The following is a 24,996-nucleotide window of genomic DNA, read 5'->3' as shown; positions in this document are numbered from 1 at the left end:
TACATCGATGTTTGAGCGTATGAAGTAGTAAGCATATTGTTTGAAGCTAACTCATAATACATAGGTTGTTCAGCATTTAATCTTTGTTTCAGTAACTCAGGATTTGCTTCAGCAGTAAAAGGAACGCTTCTCCTTCTGTCATCCATACCTTTTGGGGGTAGAGCCACCCTAGAATCACAAAATATGTTTTCCTCTAGATCCATGCTGTGAGTTCGTATTTAATTATAGACAAGATGATTATGTAACATCCCTCCATGCCAGGCAGCGGATGCCCCAGACCTGCAGAACCAGAGGGCTCAGGGCGGTGACTGAGGTTCCTGCTACAGTAGCAGGCCCGTTGTTCCCACGCACCTTGCAGGTTCCAGTCGGGGGTGGAGGGCAGCAACCACGACACAAGACTCCGCAGCCTCTGCCTGTGGCCACAGGGTGGGGGGAGGCGGGGAGGGGCTACATCGGGAAGGAGACCCCTTTGTATCTGTGACTAAATGAGGGTGTTAGTGTTTAGAGCAAACTGTTCTGTGACTCCTGACCATTGCGCATCACGTGTAATGCACACCACTGAGAGGCTCTTGTTTTAAAAGTTCCGGGTTTTAAAGGGGCGCCAAAGATAAAGTAAACTTTGTTTTCCTGAAGGAAAGATCCCTGAGTCATAGGAGTTTAAGATCTGAGGCCGAATGACAGGGCCATGACAGGGACGTCACGCACGCCAGGGTGCACACAAAATGCCCCAACAGAGAGCCTCCACCCTTTGGCGCTTCTTAACTGCTTATGAGGTGTCCCCATACTTCTGTTTTCGTCTTTCAGTTGCTCTTTAACGTATTCATCTTTCAGTTCTGGAAGAATGCTTTCCACCTGTGAATGCAGAGCTACTCCCTGGGTTCCTTGCATGCATTCGGGCAGCAAGCCCTGTCCACACAGGGAACCAGTGGTACACCTTACACATACCTAGGCTGCCTGCTCTCAGGAGCGTGACCGTGCTGTTGGCATGGATAAAGTTCAAACTTATTTAATATCCTCGCGAAATTGTTTACTAGCTTTTTGTACTGTATGTTTTCTCAATCAGCATGTACTCAAAGTACAACCACTTCTGTGTACAGATCCTCGATATTTCTGGGTATAAAAGGGGACTGCATCAAAAAAATCTTAGACCATCGGCCATCCTGTTGGAAAGTGAGCCCTTTGAGGAATTTCTGAGGCGTGGATCCCTTGTGATGACACAGAGCTTCCAGCTCTGCTGCCCAGAACAGTTGCCAAGAGCTGCAGGTGGCTGTTTACATTTAGAAATTCAATTCCTGGGAGGCCCAGCCACGTCTCAGGTGTTCAGTAGCTATACACGGCTACTGGCTATCCTACTGCACAAGACAGATACAGAGAATAATAGGAGGAACTTTCTGATCTATCTCATCATTATTAACTACCAAATTGTGCCCCAAAAAAAAAAAATTTCCAATTGAACGTGAAAACAGATTACCATTCCTCCAGGCAGTCTTTGGACCCAGAGGCATTTATACCAACAGCCTTTGGCCAACAGCCAAAGCAAGGCAAGGCCTTCCTGAGCCATAAAAAGTGAAGAGGCTGATTGTAAAGTTTACTTAAAGATCTAGATTTTTATTTTATGGAACTGAGTTATGTAATATATATTGTGATCAATAATTGAACTTGTACCAAGGTAGGTAACTGTGGAGTGAAATCATTAATTTTTTTTTTACTTAAAACTCTAACTTATGTGTTGTTCTGAACAAAAAAGAATATAAAATGAAAGGCTTGAAACGTTCAAGCATACCTTTAAATCTAATCATAGTTTCATTAATTACCAATTTAAAAAGTGATTGAAAAAAAAAAAAAGTGATTGTTCCTCTGTCCAAATGCAATTTATTAGACATAAGAATAATGATATAATTATTAAATGTATTCATTGTTTTTCCTTGCTGTAACCCATAGCCGGAAGTCAGGACTTTAAGCTTTAGATTATAGATGTTTATTTCAAGGATGCTTTAGATTGAACGACAAGCCTCATTTGCTGATCCATGCATTTTCTTACCCAATAAAACTGCCTTGGTTTGCTGATCACAAAGCATCAAGACCAAGGCCAGTCTCGTTTGTTTGGAGCCAGAGCCGCTGTCTTTGTAAAGGGCGCTGGAGATGCCCAGATTGCTTTGTCGTTCAGTCGGTGAGACAACTAAATTAACCAGCATTTCAGGGTTTTAGGGAAAAGTTTGAAACGCCAGCAGCTTGCAGTAAACTCAGTTGTGTCAACATCTTCGCATGATTCATTTACATTAACTTTTCCTTTCAAGCGGAGCAGTCTAGGAAAAGAAAGCAGCCCTCAGTAACGCTGTGGATACGTGCCCCAATGTCACCACTTTTATTGATAATGCCTAAGACTTGCGAAGTGCTTCTGTTCACAAGTGTGCAGAGTGTTTCTGCTACATTATGTCCCTTGATCCCCAGGACAAGCCTAGGGACTTGGCAAGAGGTAGGACTCACGTCCCTGGTGTCGGACTCTGAATCCAGCACTCGAAGCCTCATATATACATCACTGAAGCCTGGGGATTAGCATTTCAAGATCCTTCAGAAGTTCTGTGTGAGCGGTTTCCTTCTAGAGAGGCTGGTCCAGTTCAGGGTGGAGCCAGGGTGCTTTATTGGAAACAGAAACAGGGGAATTAAGTACAAGTGTGTGAAATGAATGCTGACAGGTGGGCTTATTTTCCTGAGGGAAGAGAGTAGAAGATGCTGCTCTGGGGAAATTAGTTGTCCCAAAAGAAAAACAAATTATGTATTGAAACTTCAGCTTCCTCTAGTGAAAGAACTGAGCCTTCCAAAGTGAGGCCACTAAAATAAACTCAAGCCACATATACAGAGCTTATACAGCCTTTGTAGTAATGCTTTAATCATGAATAAGGACAGATTCAGAAAAGAAAAATTCCTAGATGTGGAAAACATGAGAGCAGAAAAAGAAGAAAACAGAAAAGGAGATAAAACTGTGAAAATCTCCCCCAAAATAGAATAAAAAGACAGAGATGGAAAATAAAACAAAAAACAGTAGGAAAATTGGATGACACTTCCAGGAGATCAAATATTCAGCCAACAGAAGTACCTCAAAAAGAATACAGGGAAACTAAGTGTGGAATTTTATCAAATAATTATTATATTCTGGTTCCCCAAAAATGAAGGGCAGGAGGGGCCACAGTAAAAGGCCCCCCAAGGACCCAGCACTGTGAACAAAAAGCTTCACACTGAGGACGCCCTTGTGAAATATGAGAACTCCTGAAAGAAAGGGGATCCTAAATGCTTTCTGAGCAGAACATACCCAAAGGGTCCAGAATCTGGATTGCATGGATTTCTCATTAGTAACCTTAAAATTAGAAGAAGACAGTGGAACAATACTTTCAAAATTATGGAGGAAAATTATCTCCAACCTAGAATTCTATATTCAGCCAAATTATTCATGGCATATGGGAGTAACATGAAGACTCTTTCAGATATGCAAAACCTCAAAACTTACCTACCATTTCCCCATACTCAGGAAGCTAATATCACATCTTCTTTATCAATGCATCTACCGATGGGCACTTGGGTTGCTTCCGTGTCTTGGCTGTTGTGAATCATGCTGCAGTGGCCATGGGGGTGCAGATATCTTGTTTTCATTTCCTTTGGATATATACGCAGAAGTGGGACTGCTGGATTATATGGCTGTTGTATTTGTAATTTTCTGAGGAGCCTCCATGCTGTTTTCCCTTGCAGTGTATATACACAGTGGAATATTATTCAACCATGAGAAAGAAAAAGTTGCTATTTGCAACACACGGATGGACCTTGTTATTATGCAGAGTGAGAGAACCAGACAGAGACAGACAGCTATTGCATGGTCTCACTTAATGTAGAATCTAAAAAAATCTTTTAAGTCAACCTCCTAGAAACAGAAGCAAAAAGTGGTTGCCAGGAGCTGGAAGGTGGGGGAAATAGGGTAAAAGGGTACAAACTTTCACTATGAGATGAATATGCCCTGAGGCTGTAATGTGAAACGTGGTGACTATAGTTGATAACAGTGTTGTATAATTGAAATCTTCTAAGACTGTAGAACTTAAATGTGCTCACACCAAGAATAGGTACATGTATATGTATAACTGAATCACTTTGCTGTACACCTGACACTATCACAACATTGTTAATCAACTATACTCCAATATAGCAATAAAATAAAAAGTCTTTAACAATGCATTTCAAAAAAAAACCCAAAACAAACAAGCAAAATGTTCTCACACCAAAAAACAAACAAGCAAATAAATACGTGAGGTGATGGATGTGTTAATTACCTAGATGGGGGGAACCCTTTCATAATGTGTACATATATTAAATCACCATGATGTAAGCTTAGAAGATCTCACAACTGTATATAGGTCAGTTATACCTCAATAAAGCTGAAATGGAAAAAAAGGAAAAGAAAAAGAAAAACAGGAGAAGCTACTTGGGTAGAATTAATCCTCCAAAACAAAGAGATGAACCCAGAAAGGAAGGAGACGTGGTGTCCCGGGAACAAGAGATCCCACCCAAGGAGGAGTGAGGGGACCTCCAGGCTGTTGCTGAGGGGCAGTCCCAGGGCCAGAGATGCAGGGCCGGAGAGCAGAGAGCCGGAGGGAGGGCGGCAAGGAGACACAGCTTTCGTGATGTATCTGACAAGTGAGATTTTAGAGTTCTGTTGGAGAGTTCAGGAATGTTTTCCTCCTAGGTACATAAAGGCAAATCAAGACATTAAAACAGGGCAATACTAGCTCCAAGAAAAACCAAAATAAATTACACGGGAAAGAAAAAGGTAGTCAGTGGTACATCACATTGCTAAGCTGGGAACAGTAGTTATGGGGTCAAAGTAATGCAAACACTCAGTAGTGTTCACTAACTAAACACTTAACTAAAAGTTAACTAAAATTAACTAAAAACTGTTGGTAGGATGAGATCGGGGAAGATGTGTACATGGCTATGTCACTATCTTCCATGGTAAGAAAATGAAAAACCCCAAAGAAATATGAGAACAATCCTTAAAAATAAGGATTCTTAAAATTAGAAACAGAAGCTATAAAAGTTGAAGGGGTTGCCACTGAGGAACAAAAATGAGTGAGAAGTAAAGTGGGGAAAGCGATATTACTGGTTTTCACCCTAAACCTTTTCATTCTCCGGCTTCTTAAATTCTGTACCTTGAAAAACATCATTCCATGTTGGTTCTACCTTTGGATGCTCAGCTGGAATTAAGGTTTCCAGAAAGGGTCAAATGCGCCATAGCTGTAACGCTGCAGACGATGCAGACTAAATACCCCCTGAGACGTAACTATACCGACATTGCGCTTATAGCTCTAGACCAAAGTGTGAACTTGTTCGGCTGCCTTGAGCACCAGGGTCGCAGAGTGAGTGGTGAATTTGGCTTTCCTGTTGCTTTTTGGTGACTTTTCCTTGGGAGTGTGTGTGCCATGTAAATGAAATCCCTCTGGGCACTTTCTCTCGCCAACCACTGTGTGATTTTAGCTTCAAGTAGAGGAACGTCGGCTCCTCAATCACATGGTTGTGGCCTTGGGTTCAGCTTCCAGAAGCTGAGGGAGAGCTGAGGCCAGGACAGAGTGATTAGAGGGTGAGAATAATAGGTACCTGCTCCACTGCCACTCGACTGTGGACTGGTATCAGCCCCGAGGGAGATGCCACTTGCCCTCTGCTCCTAATGAAGGGAATAAGAGCTTAGCTGTTGAGATCAATGTGATAGAAAAAGAGCAAGAAGCCAGATCTCATTGTTAAGAAAATTTTCAATTTTCTAAGCGTGGCCACTTCTGCCCCCCGTTCTTTATAACTTTGTCAGGTAATGTCTTGGTCCCATTTTTTGTCGTATTGTTGTTTGGGATTTTTTTCCACTGATATCTAATAATGCCCAGGCCTGCTGTGTGCTTCTCACTTCTACGTGAGTCCTGCCTCCACAGTACCCAAGTCCACATATATCTGATGCCTTCTATTAAAGTTGTTTAATTAAAGCAGCACTGGCGGGGCTCTGGCCTTCACTACAGAAGAAGCTGCGATAATAAACCCATGTGTCTTTATTGATTACTCTGAATCACTCTGTAGATTGTGAGTGCACAGCACTTGCCAAAACTAACATTTCAGGATGATACGATGACAACTGCTTTGTTCTCTGTAAGATGCTAAGATGCTTAGCGTACGTTCTGAGGGATTTGTAGGTTCAGCCAACGTGAGCCGTGTGATGAAGGCTCCAGGCAAGGAAGCTGGCTTCAATTATTTAAACCTTCCTTAATAATATAAAAACCCTCAGGTCCTACCATATATCTTCCTAGTTTTTTATATCACTTCTTGAACATCTTATTGAAGTATAAGGTACGTAGGGAATGCAGCACAGACCCTAGAAAACTGCGCTGCCGTTGTCACCAGCAGCCGGAGAAAGAAGCAGATGGTGGTCAGCACCCCATGCACCCTCGCTCCACCTCTGCCCCTGGGGGAGCCGCCCCGCTGCCTTCTAACTGCGGGGATTGGTTTCCCTGCTTTTGTCCTTTATGGAAGTGGCGTCACGCCACAGGCACTCTTTTGTGTCTTGTCCCTCTCACGCAGCAGTATTCGTGTAAAGCTCGTCCACACTGTTGGGTGTAGTTACAGTGGACTGGTTCCCGTGTGCTGATCCACTGTGCTAGCAGTCCACAGCTCACCCATGTATGGGCCTGTGGACGGCTGCTTGAGCATTTCCAACTTTGGTTTATTAGGAGTACTGCTGTTTAGACACAGAAAACAAACCTATGGTTACCAAAGGGGAAAGGTACGGGGGAGGGATAAATTAGGAGTCCGGTATTAACATGTACACACTACTATATATAAAATGACCAACAAGGACCTACTGTATAGCACAGGGAACTCTACTCAATACTCTGTAATTGTCTATAAGGGAAAAGAATCTGAAAAAGAATAGATATATGTATATGTATAACGGAATCACTTTGCTGTACACCTGAAACTAACACAACATTGTAAATCAACTATACTCCAATATTTTAAAAAAAAAAAAAAAAAGGGTAGTGCTGTTTAGACTCACAGATGGAGAGAACAACTTAGTGGTTACCAGTGGGGAGAGGGAAGAGGAAGGGGCAAGGTAGGGGTCGGGGATTAAGAGGTGCAAACTATTATGTATAAAATAAATAAGCTACAAAAATATATTGTACAACATGGGGATTACAGCCAATATAACTATAAATGGAGTATAACCTTTAAAAATTGTGACTTTATTGTATACCTGTAACTTATATTGTACACCAACTATACTTCAGTAAGTAAACAAATAAGAAAATTCATATTAAGATTTTAAAAACAGAGTAGTGCTGTTTTGAACATTATAGTACACATCTTTTGATGAGCTTGTGTAAGCATATTTGTTGAGTATACATGCAGGAGTGTGTAGCTGTATCATAGGGTATATATACTTCAGCTCTAATAGATACAGCCAAAGTTTTCCAAATTAGTTATGTCAGTTTTTAACTCTTTTTTCTGCACACGCATATTCAATGTATTGTCAGGGAAAGGAATATTATTAGGTCACTGTTTTCTTCATTGTAGCTTTCAAAATCATGAATGATGGTAAGACAGCAGGGGCATGACCTGTTTATATGAATTAATCACACAAAATAGAATGTTTTGATTTATGAATTATAGTAAAAATGTTCCTCTCAGGAGAGTGGCGTAAACACTTGGTCACTAGAGATGTTTGCAGACCTATTGTAAAGGAAGAGATTCACCAAAATCTCTATGGAAAGTAAGTTCAGGCAACCTCTGAAATGGACAGTTGAGAGGGACGCTGCTCCAACAACGGTCACCCAGCAAAGGACCGTGGAGGGATTCTAAGACCAAGAGCCAGGCAACCTGAGGTGGGGTCTCACCTCTGCCAGCCTTGTGTTAACCTCCTAATGTATCTGAGCCTTTAGTTTCTCTTCTACACAATAAGGGTCATAAGGGTCTTCATCCACACTGTGGGGATTACATGAAAACACTTTGTGTTATATATATATCAGGTATAATTATATGACGTACACAGAGCTTGTGTTTCACATCAGAGAGCTACAAACGTGTCCTTAGACCCCAGCATTAACTTCTTACGTGCTTTCGGATTATATTCCTGAGAATACGTTTCCCCACCTTGTTTTAGGCCTGCCTCTTATCTCCACCTTCATGGTTAGCCTTAGAAGTACCACATGGTTCAACCGCAGGGGATTTCACTACATCATTAACATGCCCTGGTGGTCATCAGTTTACTAGCTAATTCACTAGTTGCCTTATGGATTTCCAGGGTCCTTTGCCTCTATCTTACAAGTGGTGATTAAGGGCACGCAGTGGCTCCCGGGATGCACAGTCAGTCCCACTTGGGTAGCTCACCTCCGACGTCTCTCCCTAACCAATCCCAAAACCCCTCTGTGTTATGCTTTGTGGTACTTCTGCTTCTGATGTGAGTTATTTTGAAAAGCAGTTCTATGGATGTGGTGGAGCGTATTTCACAGCCAGGCGAAAACACCCAAGCCTCTTCACCCTTCGGACATTTATCAGGGCTGAACATGGCAAGGAAAAGATGCTTAATCTGTATTAATTTACTAATCTCCCTTTTCATTGCATTCTCTCTCCTCCTCTCTCTTGTTTTTCTTTCTTATGTCCCCGCGTATGCCGCGTGCAGTGCGTTTGGCGTAGTTATGCAGCCGACGAGAAATCTGTCTCCATTGCAACCTGGAAGCCGCACCTGAAGGCCTTGCACACCTGCAGCCCCACCAAGTAGGTGTCAGTGCGACAGTCGGGGCTGTAGTCGCGTTTCCTTAAGTTTGTAAAGCAAACCACACATGCACACACACACGCACACACGCACACACGCATGCACAGGTGTCGATTCGGGGCTTGTCTTATTCTCTGTTGCTCTTTGAAAGATTCAAAGCTGTTTGGTAACAGCTCAGGTGCAAAACTAAATGGATTCTGTATCATTCCTCACCATCCACAGACTGGGCTTAAATATGAAAAGAATCTGAACTCTATAGAGATTTATTTTTACTATTTCATGCTTATTTTCTAATATGTCATTTCGTAAAGCCCACCAGAATTCCTCAGGTAAGTGCCTTGGTTCTTGAAAAACAATGACTGTTTAATGACCATCCCCTGACCCCAGGCGGGGCTGCTTGGGGAGCATCACGTCTGCACATTTAAGTCCCTTAAGGTCATTTCTCCTCAGGATCCCCTTACAGGATGGGCCTTGAGCTTTCATTTGCAGATTAAACCAACATCAGCAGCGAAAGGAGAGATGAGGTGGAGTACAGTGAGGTGACAGGACCACTCAGAGTACAGCTTGGAATTAACATTCCAAATTTTAAAGAGATGTTACTTCCATTCACATTTCATTGGCCGAAGCAGGTCACCCAGCTGTGCTTCAGCTCGGGGGTAGTGGGGGGGGACCAGGAGGGAGGTGCAGCCCCCCTGTGCCTAGAGAGGAGGGGGCTGGAAAGGTCGTGCACAGGCCTGACGATTGCCGCAGCATCTTTAATTCCCAAACAGTCCTTAGTCCCAGAAGCCTGGACTCCAGTTCAGCTCGCAGACTAAACCGTAATCACCATTTAATGAAAGAAATCCTCAGTGAAACACGAAAAGCAAGTAAGCCAGGGGCGGCCCCCCGTGAGTCATCCGCTGGACCAGTAGTCGGTCCCCCGGGTTGTGCAGAGTTCTCGGACGGCTCAGCTGACTTCGTGCGTTTGAGCACCTGCTCTTTCCTTTCAGGGCCCATCAAGGCCTTAGTCCCAGTGGCTTCACGGGATTGGAGGCAGCTGACTAGTGTGACTCAGAGAAACCTCTTCTTACCAAAGTGCAAGAGAACCAGCCGGGGAGGCCCTCACGGCCGGTTCTCCGGAGCCGCCGCCTCCAAGGAGGTCTGCGGGGCCATCGTGAACTCACGGGATCTGTCATTTTGCTTCCCTGCCCAGCCCTGGGCCTTGGCTTCCCATCCACAAGGCGAAGGACCAGAGCTGGCCAAGGTCACTTCTGATCCTATGGGACACACCTCCTAGAGGTCAGGGTCAAACCTGCGCCAGCACCTGCGACAGAGATTCATTGACCCCAGGGTGTTAGAGCGGGTGCGGCCTAGTGTACATATGGATGAGAAGTCGCTTTGCATTTAGATCTTATAATGTAGGGAAATTCCCTTTTTGAGAATTAGACTCTAAGGTGTAGTATTTTAAAACAAAAAGGGAATATAACTCGTGTGCCATCTGTTCCTTGAGGGTATGAATCAAAAACGGGAACTGTATGGAAATTGTACGTCTCGTCTTTATGAAGGTTGCTAGGTAATGTGTAAAAAGGCTAGTGGGGAAAAAAACAAACAAAGAAAGTTCCCAAGTGACAGGAGAGCGTGGGCTATTATTTTATTATATGTGATTATTTGGCTTCCCACTTCCTGCAGTTTTTGGATTAAAAGTCATCCTGCAGCCTGGAAAAACTATTCAATAATGAGTCAGATTCTCCCAGTGCATAAACTATTCTTTTACTCCCGTAATTCTCTCTTTTCTCTGTTGTTTTCCCTGTTTCTACTGGGGACGGGGGTGGAGGAACGTGTATGCGGACACCTGCCTCCATCCTGTCCCTCTGTAGCTACCAGGCCTCAGCCCCACTCCCCTCTCCCTGCGCCCTGCTTAGCCTCTGGGTCTCGGCCTTGTTTACTGAGGAACACGGCTGTTTGCCCAGGAGTGACAAGCAGTGTCCCTGCACCTCTCCCTTCAGCCATAGTTTGCTGTTCCAAACCGCAGTGATTCTTAATCTTTGTTGTTCTTTGTTAAACCATTAAGAACATGGTGGTAATCATGGACTCTTTCCCAAGAAAAATATTCAATGCATAAAAAATCAAAACTCTGCCTACAAATTTTAATGTATTCACAAACTCCCTGAAGCCAAGTTCAGAACCTTTGCTCTGGAAGCAATCCCGCTTTAATCAAATGTGTAGGTTTGAGGAGAATAATTTACAATGACTTAGAGGGTTCGTTTTACATTTATAACTAACTGGCTTAGCGAGTGCAGGGTGATACAGTAAGAAATAGACCAAAACTTCTTCCTTACATCGTGTATTTCCTATAACGTTCGGAGTTGAAGAACTTCTGAAGGGAAAGATCGTTCACTCATCCGTGCGTTCGTGCAGTCAGCGCTCATTGAGCACAGTCAGAGAGGAAAACTTTCCCTCTGCCCTTCTGGGTTCTTCTCTCTGGTCTAAGAATTAAATTGACATGAGACAGATAAACAGGAGAAAATCAAACAAGAGTTTGATAACAGGTATACACGGGAGAATCCCAGGAAAACTGAGTAATCCCCCCACATGGGCAAAACCCTCCCGTTAAACACCATCTTCAGCTAAAGACAAAGGAGGATGTTGCGGGTGCTTGTTTGGGACTCAGAGGGGAGAAGGGCAGTTCACACGGGGATGAGGAAGCGGGTGTTTCCTGGGCCAGAAGAGAAAAGGGACAGAGTCCCTCCGATGGAGACACTCTCACCTCCAGGCCCTGCTGAGTCCCCACCACGCCTGGCCCATATTCCTTACAGACCTCTCTGGTGACAGCTCTATTCAGGGGCAACAGGCACTTTACCTCAATTCTTTCAGGCAGTTAAGGGAGAGAGAAGAAAAACTTCCTGAGACTTCTGTCTCTTAAAAATAATTAGCCTGAATTTATTCTCATGCCAAAGAGACACACTTTGGGGTGCCAGATTTTTGGGGTGCCACATTCTGCTCCCTACAGCACCGACTGTGTGCACAGCACTGTTCCAGGCACAGGGAATGCACCAGTGGAGGAGAAAAACCAACAGAATCCCAGGCCTCGGGGAGTGTATATTCAAGAGATAATAGGAAGAGACAGTAAAAATAAATAAGCAAAATATATAATAGAGTAGATGATGGTAAGTGCTAAAGAGAAAAGTAAAGTAGGGAAGGAATTGGGGGAGCGTTCGGGGCTGCAATTTTAAACAGCTGGTCAGGGAAGAGATTGTATTACCAAAAGCAGAAGCAGCATCGATGACATTATCAGTAAAAACACCCACCCGTGCTCTCGTCCCCCCAGTTTAGAGATACAGTGGGGTGCACTGACTGCACGTGCTCATCCCAGGGAATAGGGTGGTGTGACAGCCGTGCGGGGTGCGAGAGGCCATGCTGCTCAGACCTGCTGGACACTCTCCTTTCTGGTCCAGTTCGTCTCTCACGTGCACTTTGGAGGTCTTAGCAGTTGCTATTTCCAAGTTTTGTTTTAACAACAGAAGGATTTAGAGAAGGAACTCACTTCTTGATTTTCATCTCAAAGGGAGTGAAGGCTATGCAGGGGTGAAGCACAGGTAAATGTGCTATTCTGGGAAATGAGTCAGATCGTCTGTAAAGCTTCAAGGAGTCGTCAGGCTCCTAGGGTGCCACGTGGTACCTTAGGGTTAGAATTCAGAGATTACCAACTCCAGCACCTTCAGTTTATTCATAAGAGCACCGAGACCCACAAGAAAGCGAGACTCCCGCCCAAGGACACAGCGCATTTGCCAAGAGCGGGGACCCCATGCCATGTTGCGTAGACCTGAACGTGCCCAAGTGGCTTATTAGACAGACCACCCAACACTGAGCTAGGTTGTCTGTGTGCCTGATGTCCTGCAAGGGCATTCATACTTTGTACAGCACAAAAACAAAATCTGCCCCAACAAGGGACAGAGACACAAGACCACGGTCACAGATGAACTAACCCAGATTGAGTCTGCCTGAACCACAGGGACTCCAGCTTCAGCACAACCCGCACCACCCTTCTAACGGTCTCTGCTGATGCCGGTTAGACCAGAACCACTTTGCCTAAACCATGGGTAACTTAGGCTGATGAAGAGTCTATAGTTTTTGGTCACATGCGGGCAGTATTGGTGCTGTGCTGTCTCGGGTCTGTACCACCAGGGATATATGTCAGAAAGTTGGGTACGTTCATGATAAAGTGTCTTGCTTGTATGGCTCTTGCTCAGAAAGGATTAATTAAGGTACTTCATTCCCCAGTCTCCAATTTGGTCATTATCAAGCGCTATAAATGTATTCACCATTTCTCGTCATTTTTCTTCTGTCTGCACGCACCTGGAGGAAAGAACAAGGGGAAGCATCAAGCAGGTTTGTGATTCCTGTTCTGCTTCGTGTTTGTTGATAAATCTGATGCCTAACAGATGTTTTAACTGCGTATCGTGTGAGCAAAACCCACAAATACAAGGTGGTTAACAGGGACCTTTCACAAGATTGCCTGCAAAGCTTGCTGCTTTGTTGATTTTTTCCCCCCCTTGGGAGCATAAGTGTCTTTCCCTAACTCACTCACTGCTTTTTACAATCTGCAGAGCATGGGATGTTTGGGGTAAAAATAATAATTATGGTCTTTGGTTGTTCCTTGCTACTGTTTTCCCAGACAGAAATCTTACCCAAGTATTCAAATCCCATGAAGCAGGATAAGATATACTCCCCTTCACCAGGGTCCTTCTTTTAAAGTGAGAAACAGTATGGTATGGGGAGGGGGTAGGAGTGAGGGACAAAATGAACACTGTGTCCAGGAGGTAAGAACACTCTGTGTGCAACATCTCCCGCTCATTCAGAGCTGAGGTCTACTCAGGTGATCTGATCCAAACGAATAGTCTCCCTTCCTTTAGGAAGAAGGTAATCCTCCTGGGCACTTCACCACATCAGCTACACTGTGTGGTCATTCTTTCGTGCCTTAGAAGGAAGTAAATGCTGTATCAGACTGAATAGCAGAAAACTAGACCCAGAGGGAAAAGGAGCTGAAAGAGAACATTTTAATCTGGGTTCCTGAGTGCCAGAGAAGGTCTGGGTTTGGGAGCAGAGCCCTGGAGGACAGAGCAGGCGGGTCCCAGCACAGGTGGGGTGACGGGGGACAGAGGCAGAACCAACAGGGAGTCCCAGACACCTGGAATTCCTCTCCACAAGGGACACAAGGCTTTTCCTGTCATTGACACCCGTTCTAGTAATGAGGAAACACAGGCAACCCCTGGCCAGCCCTGGGCAGGGGTTGTTCCTTTAGCTCGGTACTGATATACTAATGACACATTTCTTCATGTCCTGAAATCAGCTTTGAGAGTTCTCTTGAGGTGATGAGTCTCTGGGTCATCCATTTCTGCATTATCTCAGTTAACACTTACAACGCTTATGAACCGAAACATAAACGCATTCGTTTACGATGGGAGGCGGGCATGGTCAGACGCACCCACTCCTCCAGGGTAGGGAAGCCTACACAGCGGGTGGTGGTAGAGACCCTTCTCTTATGTGGCAGATAGAGAGCAGAAGGCATGGGCTATTCCTGGGTGGTATTTCCAGAAAGTTTTAATAGCTTGAAGAGTTGCTCTTCTCCATTTTAGAGAGATTTGTGCCCAAAGAGAGGTTCTGGGCCTTAGGCCCTGGAAGAGGCAGGCTGGATCGCCCTGATGCTCTGGCCCTCCTTTGTGTAGACTGCACGCAAACCCCACCCTCCTTCCGTGTGGAAACTACTCAAAGAAAGTTAAACAAAATGAATTATAGCCATTAGAAGCTGTTTTAGTCTCTTTGGGGACATTTGAAGTCTTCCTTGTCTTGGGAGCTATCCATTTACAGACTATCTCAAAGAGGAACCTATCAATTTACAGTTAATGTTAAAAAAATAAATTAAAAAAAAAAGAGGAACCTATCTCCAAGTCCTAAGGGCAGAGACCCTCTTTGGCAGGGACTCTGCAGCTACCTGAGAATCAGGTCACCTGTCTCGGTTTCATCCTCCAAAGGGGACATTTGCAAATGGTGTGGAGGTGTTTGCTTCAGCACAGCCTCCATGGCGGCGCTGAGTGAGGGGCCACCTTGGGCTGGCGGTGATGCTGCACTTCTTCCAAGGTCACCCAAGCAGAGAGCACAGGCAGAACCCAGGCGGTCTAGCTGCCGCCCCTCGGGCCAAACACGAACCAAAAAGACTACAAACGTTTTATATGTCATCATGTTAAAATCTGTTCTGCATGCTTGGGACTGAGTCTGTCAAAGATCACTCCCCTGTCGGCAGGTATACATGGAATATACATGGAACCACTGAGCTGCGCTATTGACTCAGAATCATACAGAGATTTCTGGCTTCTCTGTGGTCATTGGACATGTGGCAGAAATCACCACGAACACACGGTGTGTTCGTGCGTGGCATGCGTGCCTTACTTCACGCTTCACCCACACACACTCAGGTCTGCTGCCTTCCGGTTACACATCACGTCACCGTGTGTGAAGCTATGACAGGGCATGTGCTCAATAAATACCCCTTGGATGGAGTAATAAAATGCCCCTGACCTCCAGTACTTTATGCGAAGAGAGATAAAACACCAACAGAAGAGGTAAAGAGGAGGAATATAGAAAGAGAGAAAACGAAAAATTAAAAACATGTCAATAATCTGAAGGAACTAAGCTGCAGCCCCGCTTGAATATTACCTTTTCTTCCCCCTGCTGTGGCCCTGAAATGAACAAGACTGCCTAATGGATGCAGTATGTTGTAACAACAATAGCAACATCTCAGGAAATAACAAAGTTGCCGGGCACTCCAGCAAATCCGCTCAAAGGAAGTGCATCCTAATGAGAATTCCCCCTTGGAAGAAGCAGCTCTGGGTCCAGAATATTGCCGGTGGGCGCTGGACCCAAGTTCAGATGGACTGACCAGCACAGTCCAAGTGCAGAGCCTTTACTGCTTGGGCCAAGGCTGTCTTGATGTGATGCAGATAGACCAGCGTAGACGTGCTGCAGCCGACTCTGTTGTCCTCCAGAGCCTGGAATCTCCTAAGTACTTCCTCGGGAGGTGGCATTGGGGGGCGGGGAGCCGGTTTCTCTGTTCTGAGAGCTTGGAGGGTCCCAGATGTAGAAGAGTCTAATACAGCGGCCAGCGCCCCTCCGGCACGGGCGCCCTCCGACTGAGGGGCCAGGATTGTAGATCAGGCCTCTCTCTGCACGATGGAGTGGGCACTGCACACGCTCACGTACACCCCTGGGGTACTGGGTTCCCTGCTTCGGGACATACTTGTTAGATTTTGTCTCTCTACACTGAGGTTAGGATATGTTTTCTAAAAATTCATGTACAGCATCTTGGGCTAAGGAAAGACACGCAGCCCCAAGCTGGTTACATGTTGCTTGTGACAGATCCAAAATTCTTCTTTAAAAATACAACTCGTCAGGGAATTCCCTGGCGGGCCAGTGGTTAGGACTTCCACTGCAGGGGCATGGGTTCAATCCCTGGTCATGGAGCTAAGATCCCGAATGCCACGCAGTGCGGCCAAGAAAGAAAAAAATCCAACTCATCAGTCTCCAAAAGAGCTTTTTAATCTAGCTCAGCTGAACAGGAGTGAACATCGGTACAGGGTCAGGTGTGAATCCCCGTTCATCTCAACTGAGCCTGCTTTGTTCCTCAGCTGAAGCCGTAAACACAGCTTCTTGGGCATCATTTCACCATTCACTTGTTTCCCTCTATCTTCCCACTAAAACAGTTCTAATCTCATATGTGGTGGTAAATGATGTCTATTGATTTATTTTAATTAATCATTCCATTAAGTAATTTTTCCAACTCATTTTTTAAGCTAGATGGTTCTCTGTTTGGGAATAAATTGTCACTTTCTGAGAAGAGAATCTACCTGTAAACCCATCCAGCTGGATTCAGCCGGTATCCTCACCTTTTTCTCTTCCTCCTTGACAAGGTTGATTAGGTTGTTAGTCATCACGATGGTACAAGAAAGCTTTTACTTCTTCCTACCTGTTAAGTTTTTATTGCTACAGGTATAGATCATACATCAGAGATTTGGGGATTGTCTGTAAATCTCATTGCTTCTGCTTTACTCTGTCTCCTTAATCAACACTTGGTGGCTATGTGCCTGCTTTGTAGTTAAACTGCCTTAAGGCACTTTATGAGGCACTAAGGGAACCCTGCTGGACTTCCTAGTAGGACTCTCTGAAGTTGCTTTAACAGGTACTTGTGAGGCTGTTACAAAGATGGGTATCTTAAAAGTTAAAGCATAAGTGATACTCTTTTATTACATTTCATCCTGTGCTGTGATCCACCAGGTGCTTTGCCGGAACCGCCCCTGCGTGCTTGCCTTTATTAGGTTCTGAGAAGTATGAGTCTTGGGAGAGAATCTAGAACACTGATGGAAAACATTGTGTGCTCATATTTCTTCTGCATTTATTTTCCACTGTTTACATTTTCTTTCTTCTGTGTACAGTGAATGATCTACATGTGTTGTTAAACTAAACTCAGTAAGACAAGACCGTTTCTCTTTTCTCAGTGTGGTCAGCTTGTATCCTTATTGGCAAAAGGCTAGGTTGTTTCAAAAACATTTTTTTTTAAATGGTCTCTCCTTCTGTTCACCTTTATTGATAGAGGGAAAGGATTTAGTCTTTTAAAAACACATAGTAAGACTTAATACAAGAAAAATGCTTTTCTTCTTATATCCAACCTAGAATATTTTCTTCTGTCTTTTGGCACATGCGTTCTTACAACCGGTTACGTATCTTAACTACAAGTGCAGGCTTCATACAGATCAAGAATGTTTTTAATTTCAAAGCAATTAATGTTATTTATTTCATTGATTCCTATAAGTATTTATCTTTAAAAGTTCTGGAATATTTTACTCCTCCCTCATTTATACTATGTTGCATTGTTATTTACTACAAAGGTCGCTATATCCTAAAATATTTACATTCTTATTTTCGTGTGAAACAGATGCTAAGACATAGACTACCATCGTTTGGAATGCCTATGTCAAATCTGATTATTTCTACTTAACCATTAAGAGCACTGGATCTGTTTTGAGCAGCACAATTAAACTACACAGTTTGTCCTTAGTGTTTAACTAGTCCTTGTACTAACCTATGAGAAACAATGAAGCCAAATGGCTTTGTTTTTCAAGAAAGACCACAAACCCCTGAGCACTTTCCTGGTGGTGACCACCTAGTAACTGCTGCTGTGTCTCCTCACTCCTAGTAAGGTCTGTAGTCATAAGCAGAAGCTCTTCAGAATACACACCTCATGGAAGCAGAGGTACCAGCATCCCGGCTACTGACATGAGATCTGAGAATGCCAACTAACCTCAGGTGCATGACCAGGTTACTCTGCCACCCTACTGAGCCCTGCTCAGACTCACTCTTCTAAGGACTCTTGAATGAGGTTTCCAACCCGCTCGTAATTCCCCTGCTGCCTGTTGCCTGCTTGGACCCTCTCAGCCCTGGGGACAAACAGGCAGGTCCGCGCAGCGCCTCCTGGTGGTGGGACGATGCTGCGCTGTGCACGCACTGGGTTGTCCTGGTTCCATAGGCATATTGTGCCAGAGGCGAGAATTTGTAGGATGCTAATCCTGTGAAGGGCTAAAGCCCTAATTAAGCGTACCAGTAACTCCAGGGTTCTGAGTCCGAGAGGATTCCCATGGGGATGTCATGATGCCGCCCAGTCCCTGGCAGGGATCATCCAGTGGTCGGCTGCTTCCCAGCCATTTGAACTTGACAAGGGGCTGCACACCATCAATGACCACAGCAACCTTTTGGTTACTTTCTCCAAAGAGAAACCTCTTTGTTGTCTCTTGGGGATAATCTTTGGCAATCTACCTAAAAACACTGTTATGTAAACCTTCCTCAAAAATCATGTTCATAGGTATCACAGAAAAAAGCCAAAAAATAATGAAAACTTCAGTGGACTCGTGAAGAGTCTATATTTATAATCAATGTGTGTTTTCAGTAACAGCCAGCTAGTCCGTTTAATAGTCATCTAATCAAGATACTCTGTTGATTTCCAAAGGGGAAGCGAACTAGAAACATAAATGAAAATGACATTTTTGTAGGAGGACACAAGAACAGATCTTTGCCTTGGAAAAGGAAATTTTGTTTGGCTAAAAAGTTCTGGATTAGGATGTTATTCTTAACTGTCATACAATTATGTCAGAACAAAGACTGAAAACATTACATCTTTTTTTTTTCTAATTTAGTGTGTACTATGTTGAGTTCACTTTAAAATAGTTCTAGAGAATTTTTTTAACATTAGACATTGGCAAACATTCATGTACTTTAGAAGGACAAAAGGGGAAGAGGCACCTGGAACTCATTTATATCAACGTAAGTGCCTTAAATCGTACTAATATTCAGAAAATAATATTATTTCCACTTTCCATTAATTCTTAAAGACAATATTAAATGTTTTATAGGGGCAATTTTTTAAAATATTCTTATAGGAGCAATTGTTTTTAAATATTTTGTTACTGTAAATAAACCATGGTGGATTTAATGCTGATACCTATTTTAGATTTTTTTACTTTTTTAGCAATTGAAATTTTTAAAAGAGCAAAAACTAAATTTCATGTTAAATGGTTTTATGATGTTTTTATCAGTTTCCTCTTCATTCACTTGGCAAAGGAAAGAGAGATATCTTGAAAGCTTGAGAAATAATTTGATATTAACTAAACCCAACCTTCTATAGTAATTAGCATCTGTTAGTTCCAGAAAAGGTAATGGATTAGATAAAGTATAGTGAGAACACTTGTAATGGCAGCTCTGTTGACGAGCCATTCGTTATTCTAAATAAAGGTGCAGTGGTGTGTTCCTGAACCAGATCATCATAAATTTAAATGATGGAACAGATTGGCCGAAACTGAAAAGAGGTTTGAAATTTTTACTATTAAAAAAACAAGCTTGAAAAGAGTAGACACTTTGAGCACCATCCCTTTGAGGATTTGTTTAGATGTTGTGAGTTTTGGATGACATGGAGAACCTAGCCTGGGAATAAGAAGATGCAGCATTACGATGTTATTATTGCTATTGCTGAGTGAATCCACCATGTAATCACACATTGGTCAAGTACAGAGAAAGCCTTGCCTGATGGGATTGTCTTAAGAGCCCTGAACTGCTGACTCCCGTGTCAACCCGCCTGCCTGCTCTCTGCATGTGCCTTCAGTCCGGCCGCTCAGCTGTGTCTGCCCTTCGGATCGGAGCTGTCAGCTGCATGGCCAGAGTGTTTATATCATTACCAGGACCTGCTGACCAGCACAGTTCATTGTTTGATGTGTTTTCACGTAAACACACACACAACGTGGTGTCTTTTTAGAACATCATTTGTTAAGCAACTAGGCATGGAAGAATCAGCGTTACTGTTCTTGTTACCTACACAGCACAGATCCACTCAACACATCTGCTGTTTGCACACTGCAGCTGGGGACAGTGGACGTGGCGGAAAGTGGAAGAGAAAGGGCCTCCACTTGGTCTCGGATAATCCGTATCTGTGAGAATGCTGCCTCCACGTCCCACAAAGGCTGCAGCCAGACTGTGGGCCTCAGACCCTTCCTGTCCACTGCTTCAGGCCTGGAGAACCCTGGGCCCCTCACTCTGTAGCAGCATCACTATTTTTTTGGCTTAAAAATGGAAGTGGATTTTTTAATATTTTTGTTGGAGTAGAGTTGATTTACGATGTTGTGTTAGTTTCAGGTGTACAGCAAAGTGAATCAGTTATACCTATACATATATCCACTCTTTTAGATTCTTTTCCGATATAGGTTATTACAGAGTATTGAGTAGAGTTCCCTGTGCTGTACAGTAGGTTCTTATTAGCTGTCTATTTCATGTATAGTGTTGTGGTCCGAGTACAGGTTGGAAAAAGAATTTCCAGACATGAGGTATTTTAGAAGAGAGTGAGTTTATTGAGAACAAACAGCAGAGATGGTGAGGGGCGCTGCGAATCCCGCGGGCCCACTCCCTGAGAGACCAGGGAGAGCCGACCCCCTTTGTGGGCTAGTAGCCAACCTTTATAGCCTCAAGACAAAGAAAATTCCTGCTGGCAGGATGGCATTAGGTGATTGGTCAGGAGGATACAAGGTTACTACATGGTGAATATTTTGCCTAGTATGGAGTCGGGGTGGGATGGGGGCTGTCCAGTTTAGATTAGGAGAGACCATGGCAAGAGTTGCTATGGGGGCTCGGTTAATGCCGGAGTTTTTGTCCTGTGTCCTTGATGTAGGGTGTCCTTGATGCAGGGCTCTACATTCTCCCATCTTTTTATTTGTGGGCCAAATCTTTGGCCCCTTAACACCCTGCTCATGAGTAACTATCTGCCTATCCCCATCTCGGGCCATAGGAGCCCAGGTCACTGGGGAAAGGGGCGATGACCGTTCCTAGCTTCTTCCTGCGGGGCATCATGGGGCCCTGAGGCCCAGTGCCCGCTCTCTGTCAGGGTGTATTTACGGAGGGAGATGAGAGTCCGTGGAATGATAAGGCGGCTTGTTCCAACGTAGTCCTTGTGCCAACTGGCTGGTATCCTTGTTGTAGCACCACCTGGAATTGAATCTTTTGAACCTGTCGGGAGACGAACTTAGATAATGTGTTAATAATACAGGAGCCAAGCAACAAAACAGAGGCTATCAGGATTAATGGTCCCAACAAGGGCAATAACCACGTCCATATCTGGATCCCCCGAGAGGAGAGGAGGCTGGAAAGCCAGCTGGGGCCCTGTCCTGCTCTCTCTTTTAAATCTTCTATTAATTTGATGTTTTTCTTTAGAATCTGAAGGTCCTCTTCAGCCTGGCCGGAGGTATTAATATAGAAGCAGCCTGTCTGGTTTAGTAGGGCACAGACACCCCCCGCCTCAGCTGTTATAACACTAAGGGCCCGCCTGTTTTGTAAAACCCCCTCGGCCGGAGAGCCTGGGGCTGACTGCTGTTCCTTAGTACCTCAGCCTTCCAAGGTTCCTGGACCGTGATGGTGAAATGGAGAACGCTCCTCTCTAAGAGGAGTGTGCCTGCAAACCAGGAGAGCCCTCTGAAGATGCTGCATATTATTTCGGGCTGATCAAGAATTGGATTATCGTAAGCATTCCCCTCCCCCCCCAATCCGTGGCTCGTTTTTGTCTCTCTGGGACAGGTCTTAAGGCCTCCTCGAGGAAGGACCCAAGTTGGGAGCCCCTCCTGAGGAAGCTAAATCCTTTGTAGTCGTAATGGTCGCCTCTGGGACCACAGCAGTCATTGTGCAGGGGCCCCTCCAAAGTGTGGGAAGATCCAGATAGACCCTGTTACTGCATAGAGATGAAAATCCGGTGCCCCTCAAGGATACCCCCGTGTGGGTCCCCAGAGCCAGGCCCTGACCTTTTGGGAGTTTTCCTCTGGAAATAGACTGGGGTCCCATGGCCTAGGATTAGATTGGGAAGGCCAGACTCCAAGGAAGTAATCATCTATACATAAAGGGGAGAATCCGGGCTCTGACTGATTATGAGTGTGACCGGGGGATTGGCATAACAAATTCCTGACTGTTAGTTGAATTATGTTATATTTTGGAGGAGAGTCTTGTCGGGAGGTTAAACTAAGTAAGCGTCTGGTGGTCACACCAATCCCCACATATTTAGTTCCCAATGCCAATCTATTTATGGGGATATGGTCTTCATTAATATATTTCTTAGTCGCATTTTTCCTTGAATTTCCCCAACATAAAGTGAAATTACCTTCATGCAATACATCATATTCATCCTCCTCTGACCAGGGACCCCACTCCAGGCTAGTCTGATTAAAATTGAGGGTATAGTTACAAAGAAAGCCATTTAGCCAGCCCAAAACGGGTCCCCATCCATCCAGCTTGCAGACAGTCCTTTAAATTATGTCTTTTCCAGTATGCATAATCCCCTGATTGTAGGTCTGGGGCATCTGATCTTCATCCGAAAATAGATTACTGAGATAAGCTTTAGAAACAAACTAGAGTGTTCTTTAATAATTCAATTAAACTTTTTAGCAATATAACATAACATCAAGGAACTATCTGGGAAGTGAGTCTCGGTAACACAGACCTTAATTAACAAAACTAGAATTTAATATTCAGTGAAACGTAATTTTTTTTTCTCATTGTGAGGGCATTAACCCTGCAGCCAGGGAAGGCTTTACCCCATCAAATGAAAAACGAGGTTTGTCAGGGAGCTGGAAAAAGCCAAGCAGCCCTCTTGGATTTTCCATAGCCCTGACTGATTGACAGCTATTGTTTACCCATTTTAAATTCCCTGGTTTAGGAATAGACTGTTGCCATGTTTTAAGGACATCAGGATGGCAAAAGTCTGGCAGTGAGGGGTTGATTTTTGTAGAAGCAGAATGAACTTTATCTATGTGTGCCAAGATCTTCATAGATCATTGTGAAATATTTATTTACCAAAGTAACAAAAGATTTTAAAAGTAAATACAAATTGCTTAAAGGCAAAGAAATTTACATAGTCTGTTATTAAAAACAACATTCCAAGAAAACTTTGTTCTCTTAACAGAGAACGATATTTCAGCCTGGTCTCACTAAGCTTGGCCTGATGATTTATATAACTGATCATATAGGCTTTCTGCATGCAGAAATTTTTATAAGGAGTCTCAGACTGAACTTTTAAAAGACCTCTCAGGGCTAGGAAATTCACACCAAGGGCCTGTCACAGATTTCGCTTACCAGATCTAGGGGAATAACTCCCTTTTCAGGGTTCCCAAAATACCTTGAGATCTCTGTACCTGTTAGTGAGGTAGCCTTCCTAATTTATCTGATAAAGCTGCTGGGAACCTAAGAGTTTCCCATCTCTGGAGGAAGCAGACAGAGGCAAGAGGTAAATGTTTCAATTTTGCTCACAAAGGTATAATTTACCAAATTACCGTAAGTCAGAATTTGTTTGAGGGGAAGGTTTTCCTTACACCTGGAAAACAGAGATTCAAACCAGTAATTTTTCAGATAGAATGCAAATTTTCTATAATTATAGAAAATTATAACCACATTTACCAGTTCATTCAGTCCTTGCTAATTAATCCTTTTTGTTAACAGCTTTATGAAGCCATCAGGTTTTTCATTCGAATTCTTCAATTTCTTACCAAGTTTGGCATTATAGTCTGAAAGTCAGAAACTTGTATTTATTCAAAAGTCCTTTTTATAAACCTTCTTGAAGAGGAAGCATTTTTGCAAAGGCATTAGAGTGAAACTAAGTGTCTATAATGACAAAAGACTTACGAAGGCATGGTAAGAAGGCACGTTTAAAATCTGATCACAATAAAATTAACAAAGTAACTTGGTTACTGTTGTGGAACACAGCACTTAAGGAAGCAATAGTTATTTACTTAGCCAAGGTAACAATAAAAGATTTCAAAGGCAAGTACAGAACAGATCACTTAAGAAGTAAAGAAATTTAAAATCTGTTATCAGAGGCAGTTCAACATTTTAAGAAAACTTGTCCTCTTAACAGAAAGAAAAGCCAAATTCAAGTTTTGCACCAGCTTACTTTTAAAATTCATTTACTTAATTAAATTCATTATAAACTTAGTCAGTCCTGACCATGCATAAAACTCTTTCCTCAGGGGCCACTTTTCACAAAACTTTCTATCACTTTCTGTATCTCTCACTTTGTTTTTCCATTCAGGAGCAGTCAACTCTAAATTAGACCTACTTCCTTTTTTCTTAATAAAATGTAATTCCATTCCTCATACCTTTTTTTACTAAAAACATACATCCTACTTTCCTTAAGCAACCATGAACTGTCCTTTATGTCAGCACTCTGTAGATTGGTAAACATACATCCAAATAATAATTTTTTGAGAATGTGCTTTCTTATAGAAAATATCTCAGTGCGGCACCAAACACATTTTTTTAATAGTTCCAAACCTTTTGTTTCTCTGTAAAAGGAAGCCAATGTTCGGTAATTAATGTTTCAGTATCTTATTTTATTTGGAAATGGCCTAGTTATTTAATAAACTTCCATCCTTTCACTTAATTTAGCACAACTCTAAATGTTTTAAGTTGTCGAATATCTGGAGAGATTATTCTTAAGTAGACATTTCTAAAACATAATTATTCCTAAAAGTTTCACCCAAAACTCTTATCTTATTTGTATTTTCTTTTCCTAAAAGTTTCTTTACATTGGGCTTCCCTGGTGGCGCAGTGGTTGAGAGTCCACCTACCGACTCAGGGGACACGGGTTCGTGCCCCGGTCC

The 24,996-nt window shown here is 43.5% G+C and overlaps 1 protein-coding gene across 2 annotated transcripts in view; it reads left to right on the top strand.

The window, feature by feature from the left end:
• Window positions 1-24,996, top strand: part of KCNQ5 (potassium voltage-gated channel subfamily Q member 5) — a 579,268-nt gene that overhangs the window by 489,977 nt on the left and 64,295 nt on the right. For both annotated transcript variants that reach the window (XM_027092557.1, XM_027092551.1), the window contains one exon: window positions 8,699-8,793. In XM_027092557.1, the coding sequence (XP_026948358.1) occupies window positions 8,699-8,793 (95 nt within the window). The remainder of the gene's footprint in view (window positions 1-8,698; window positions 8,794-24,996) is intronic.

Source organism: Aethalodelphis obliquidens, unplaced genomic scaffold (assembly GCF_003676395.1).
Source record: "Aethalodelphis obliquidens isolate GAN/ISIS:26980383/991018 unplaced genomic scaffold, ASM367639v1 scaffold3, whole genome shotgun sequence".
In the NCBI taxonomy this organism is placed as follows: Eukaryota; Metazoa; Chordata; class Mammalia; order Artiodactyla; family Delphinidae; genus Aethalodelphis; species Aethalodelphis obliquidens.
The sequence above is the reverse complement of the archived record's forward strand: the minus strand, read 5'-3'. Positions and strand labels throughout refer to the sequence as shown.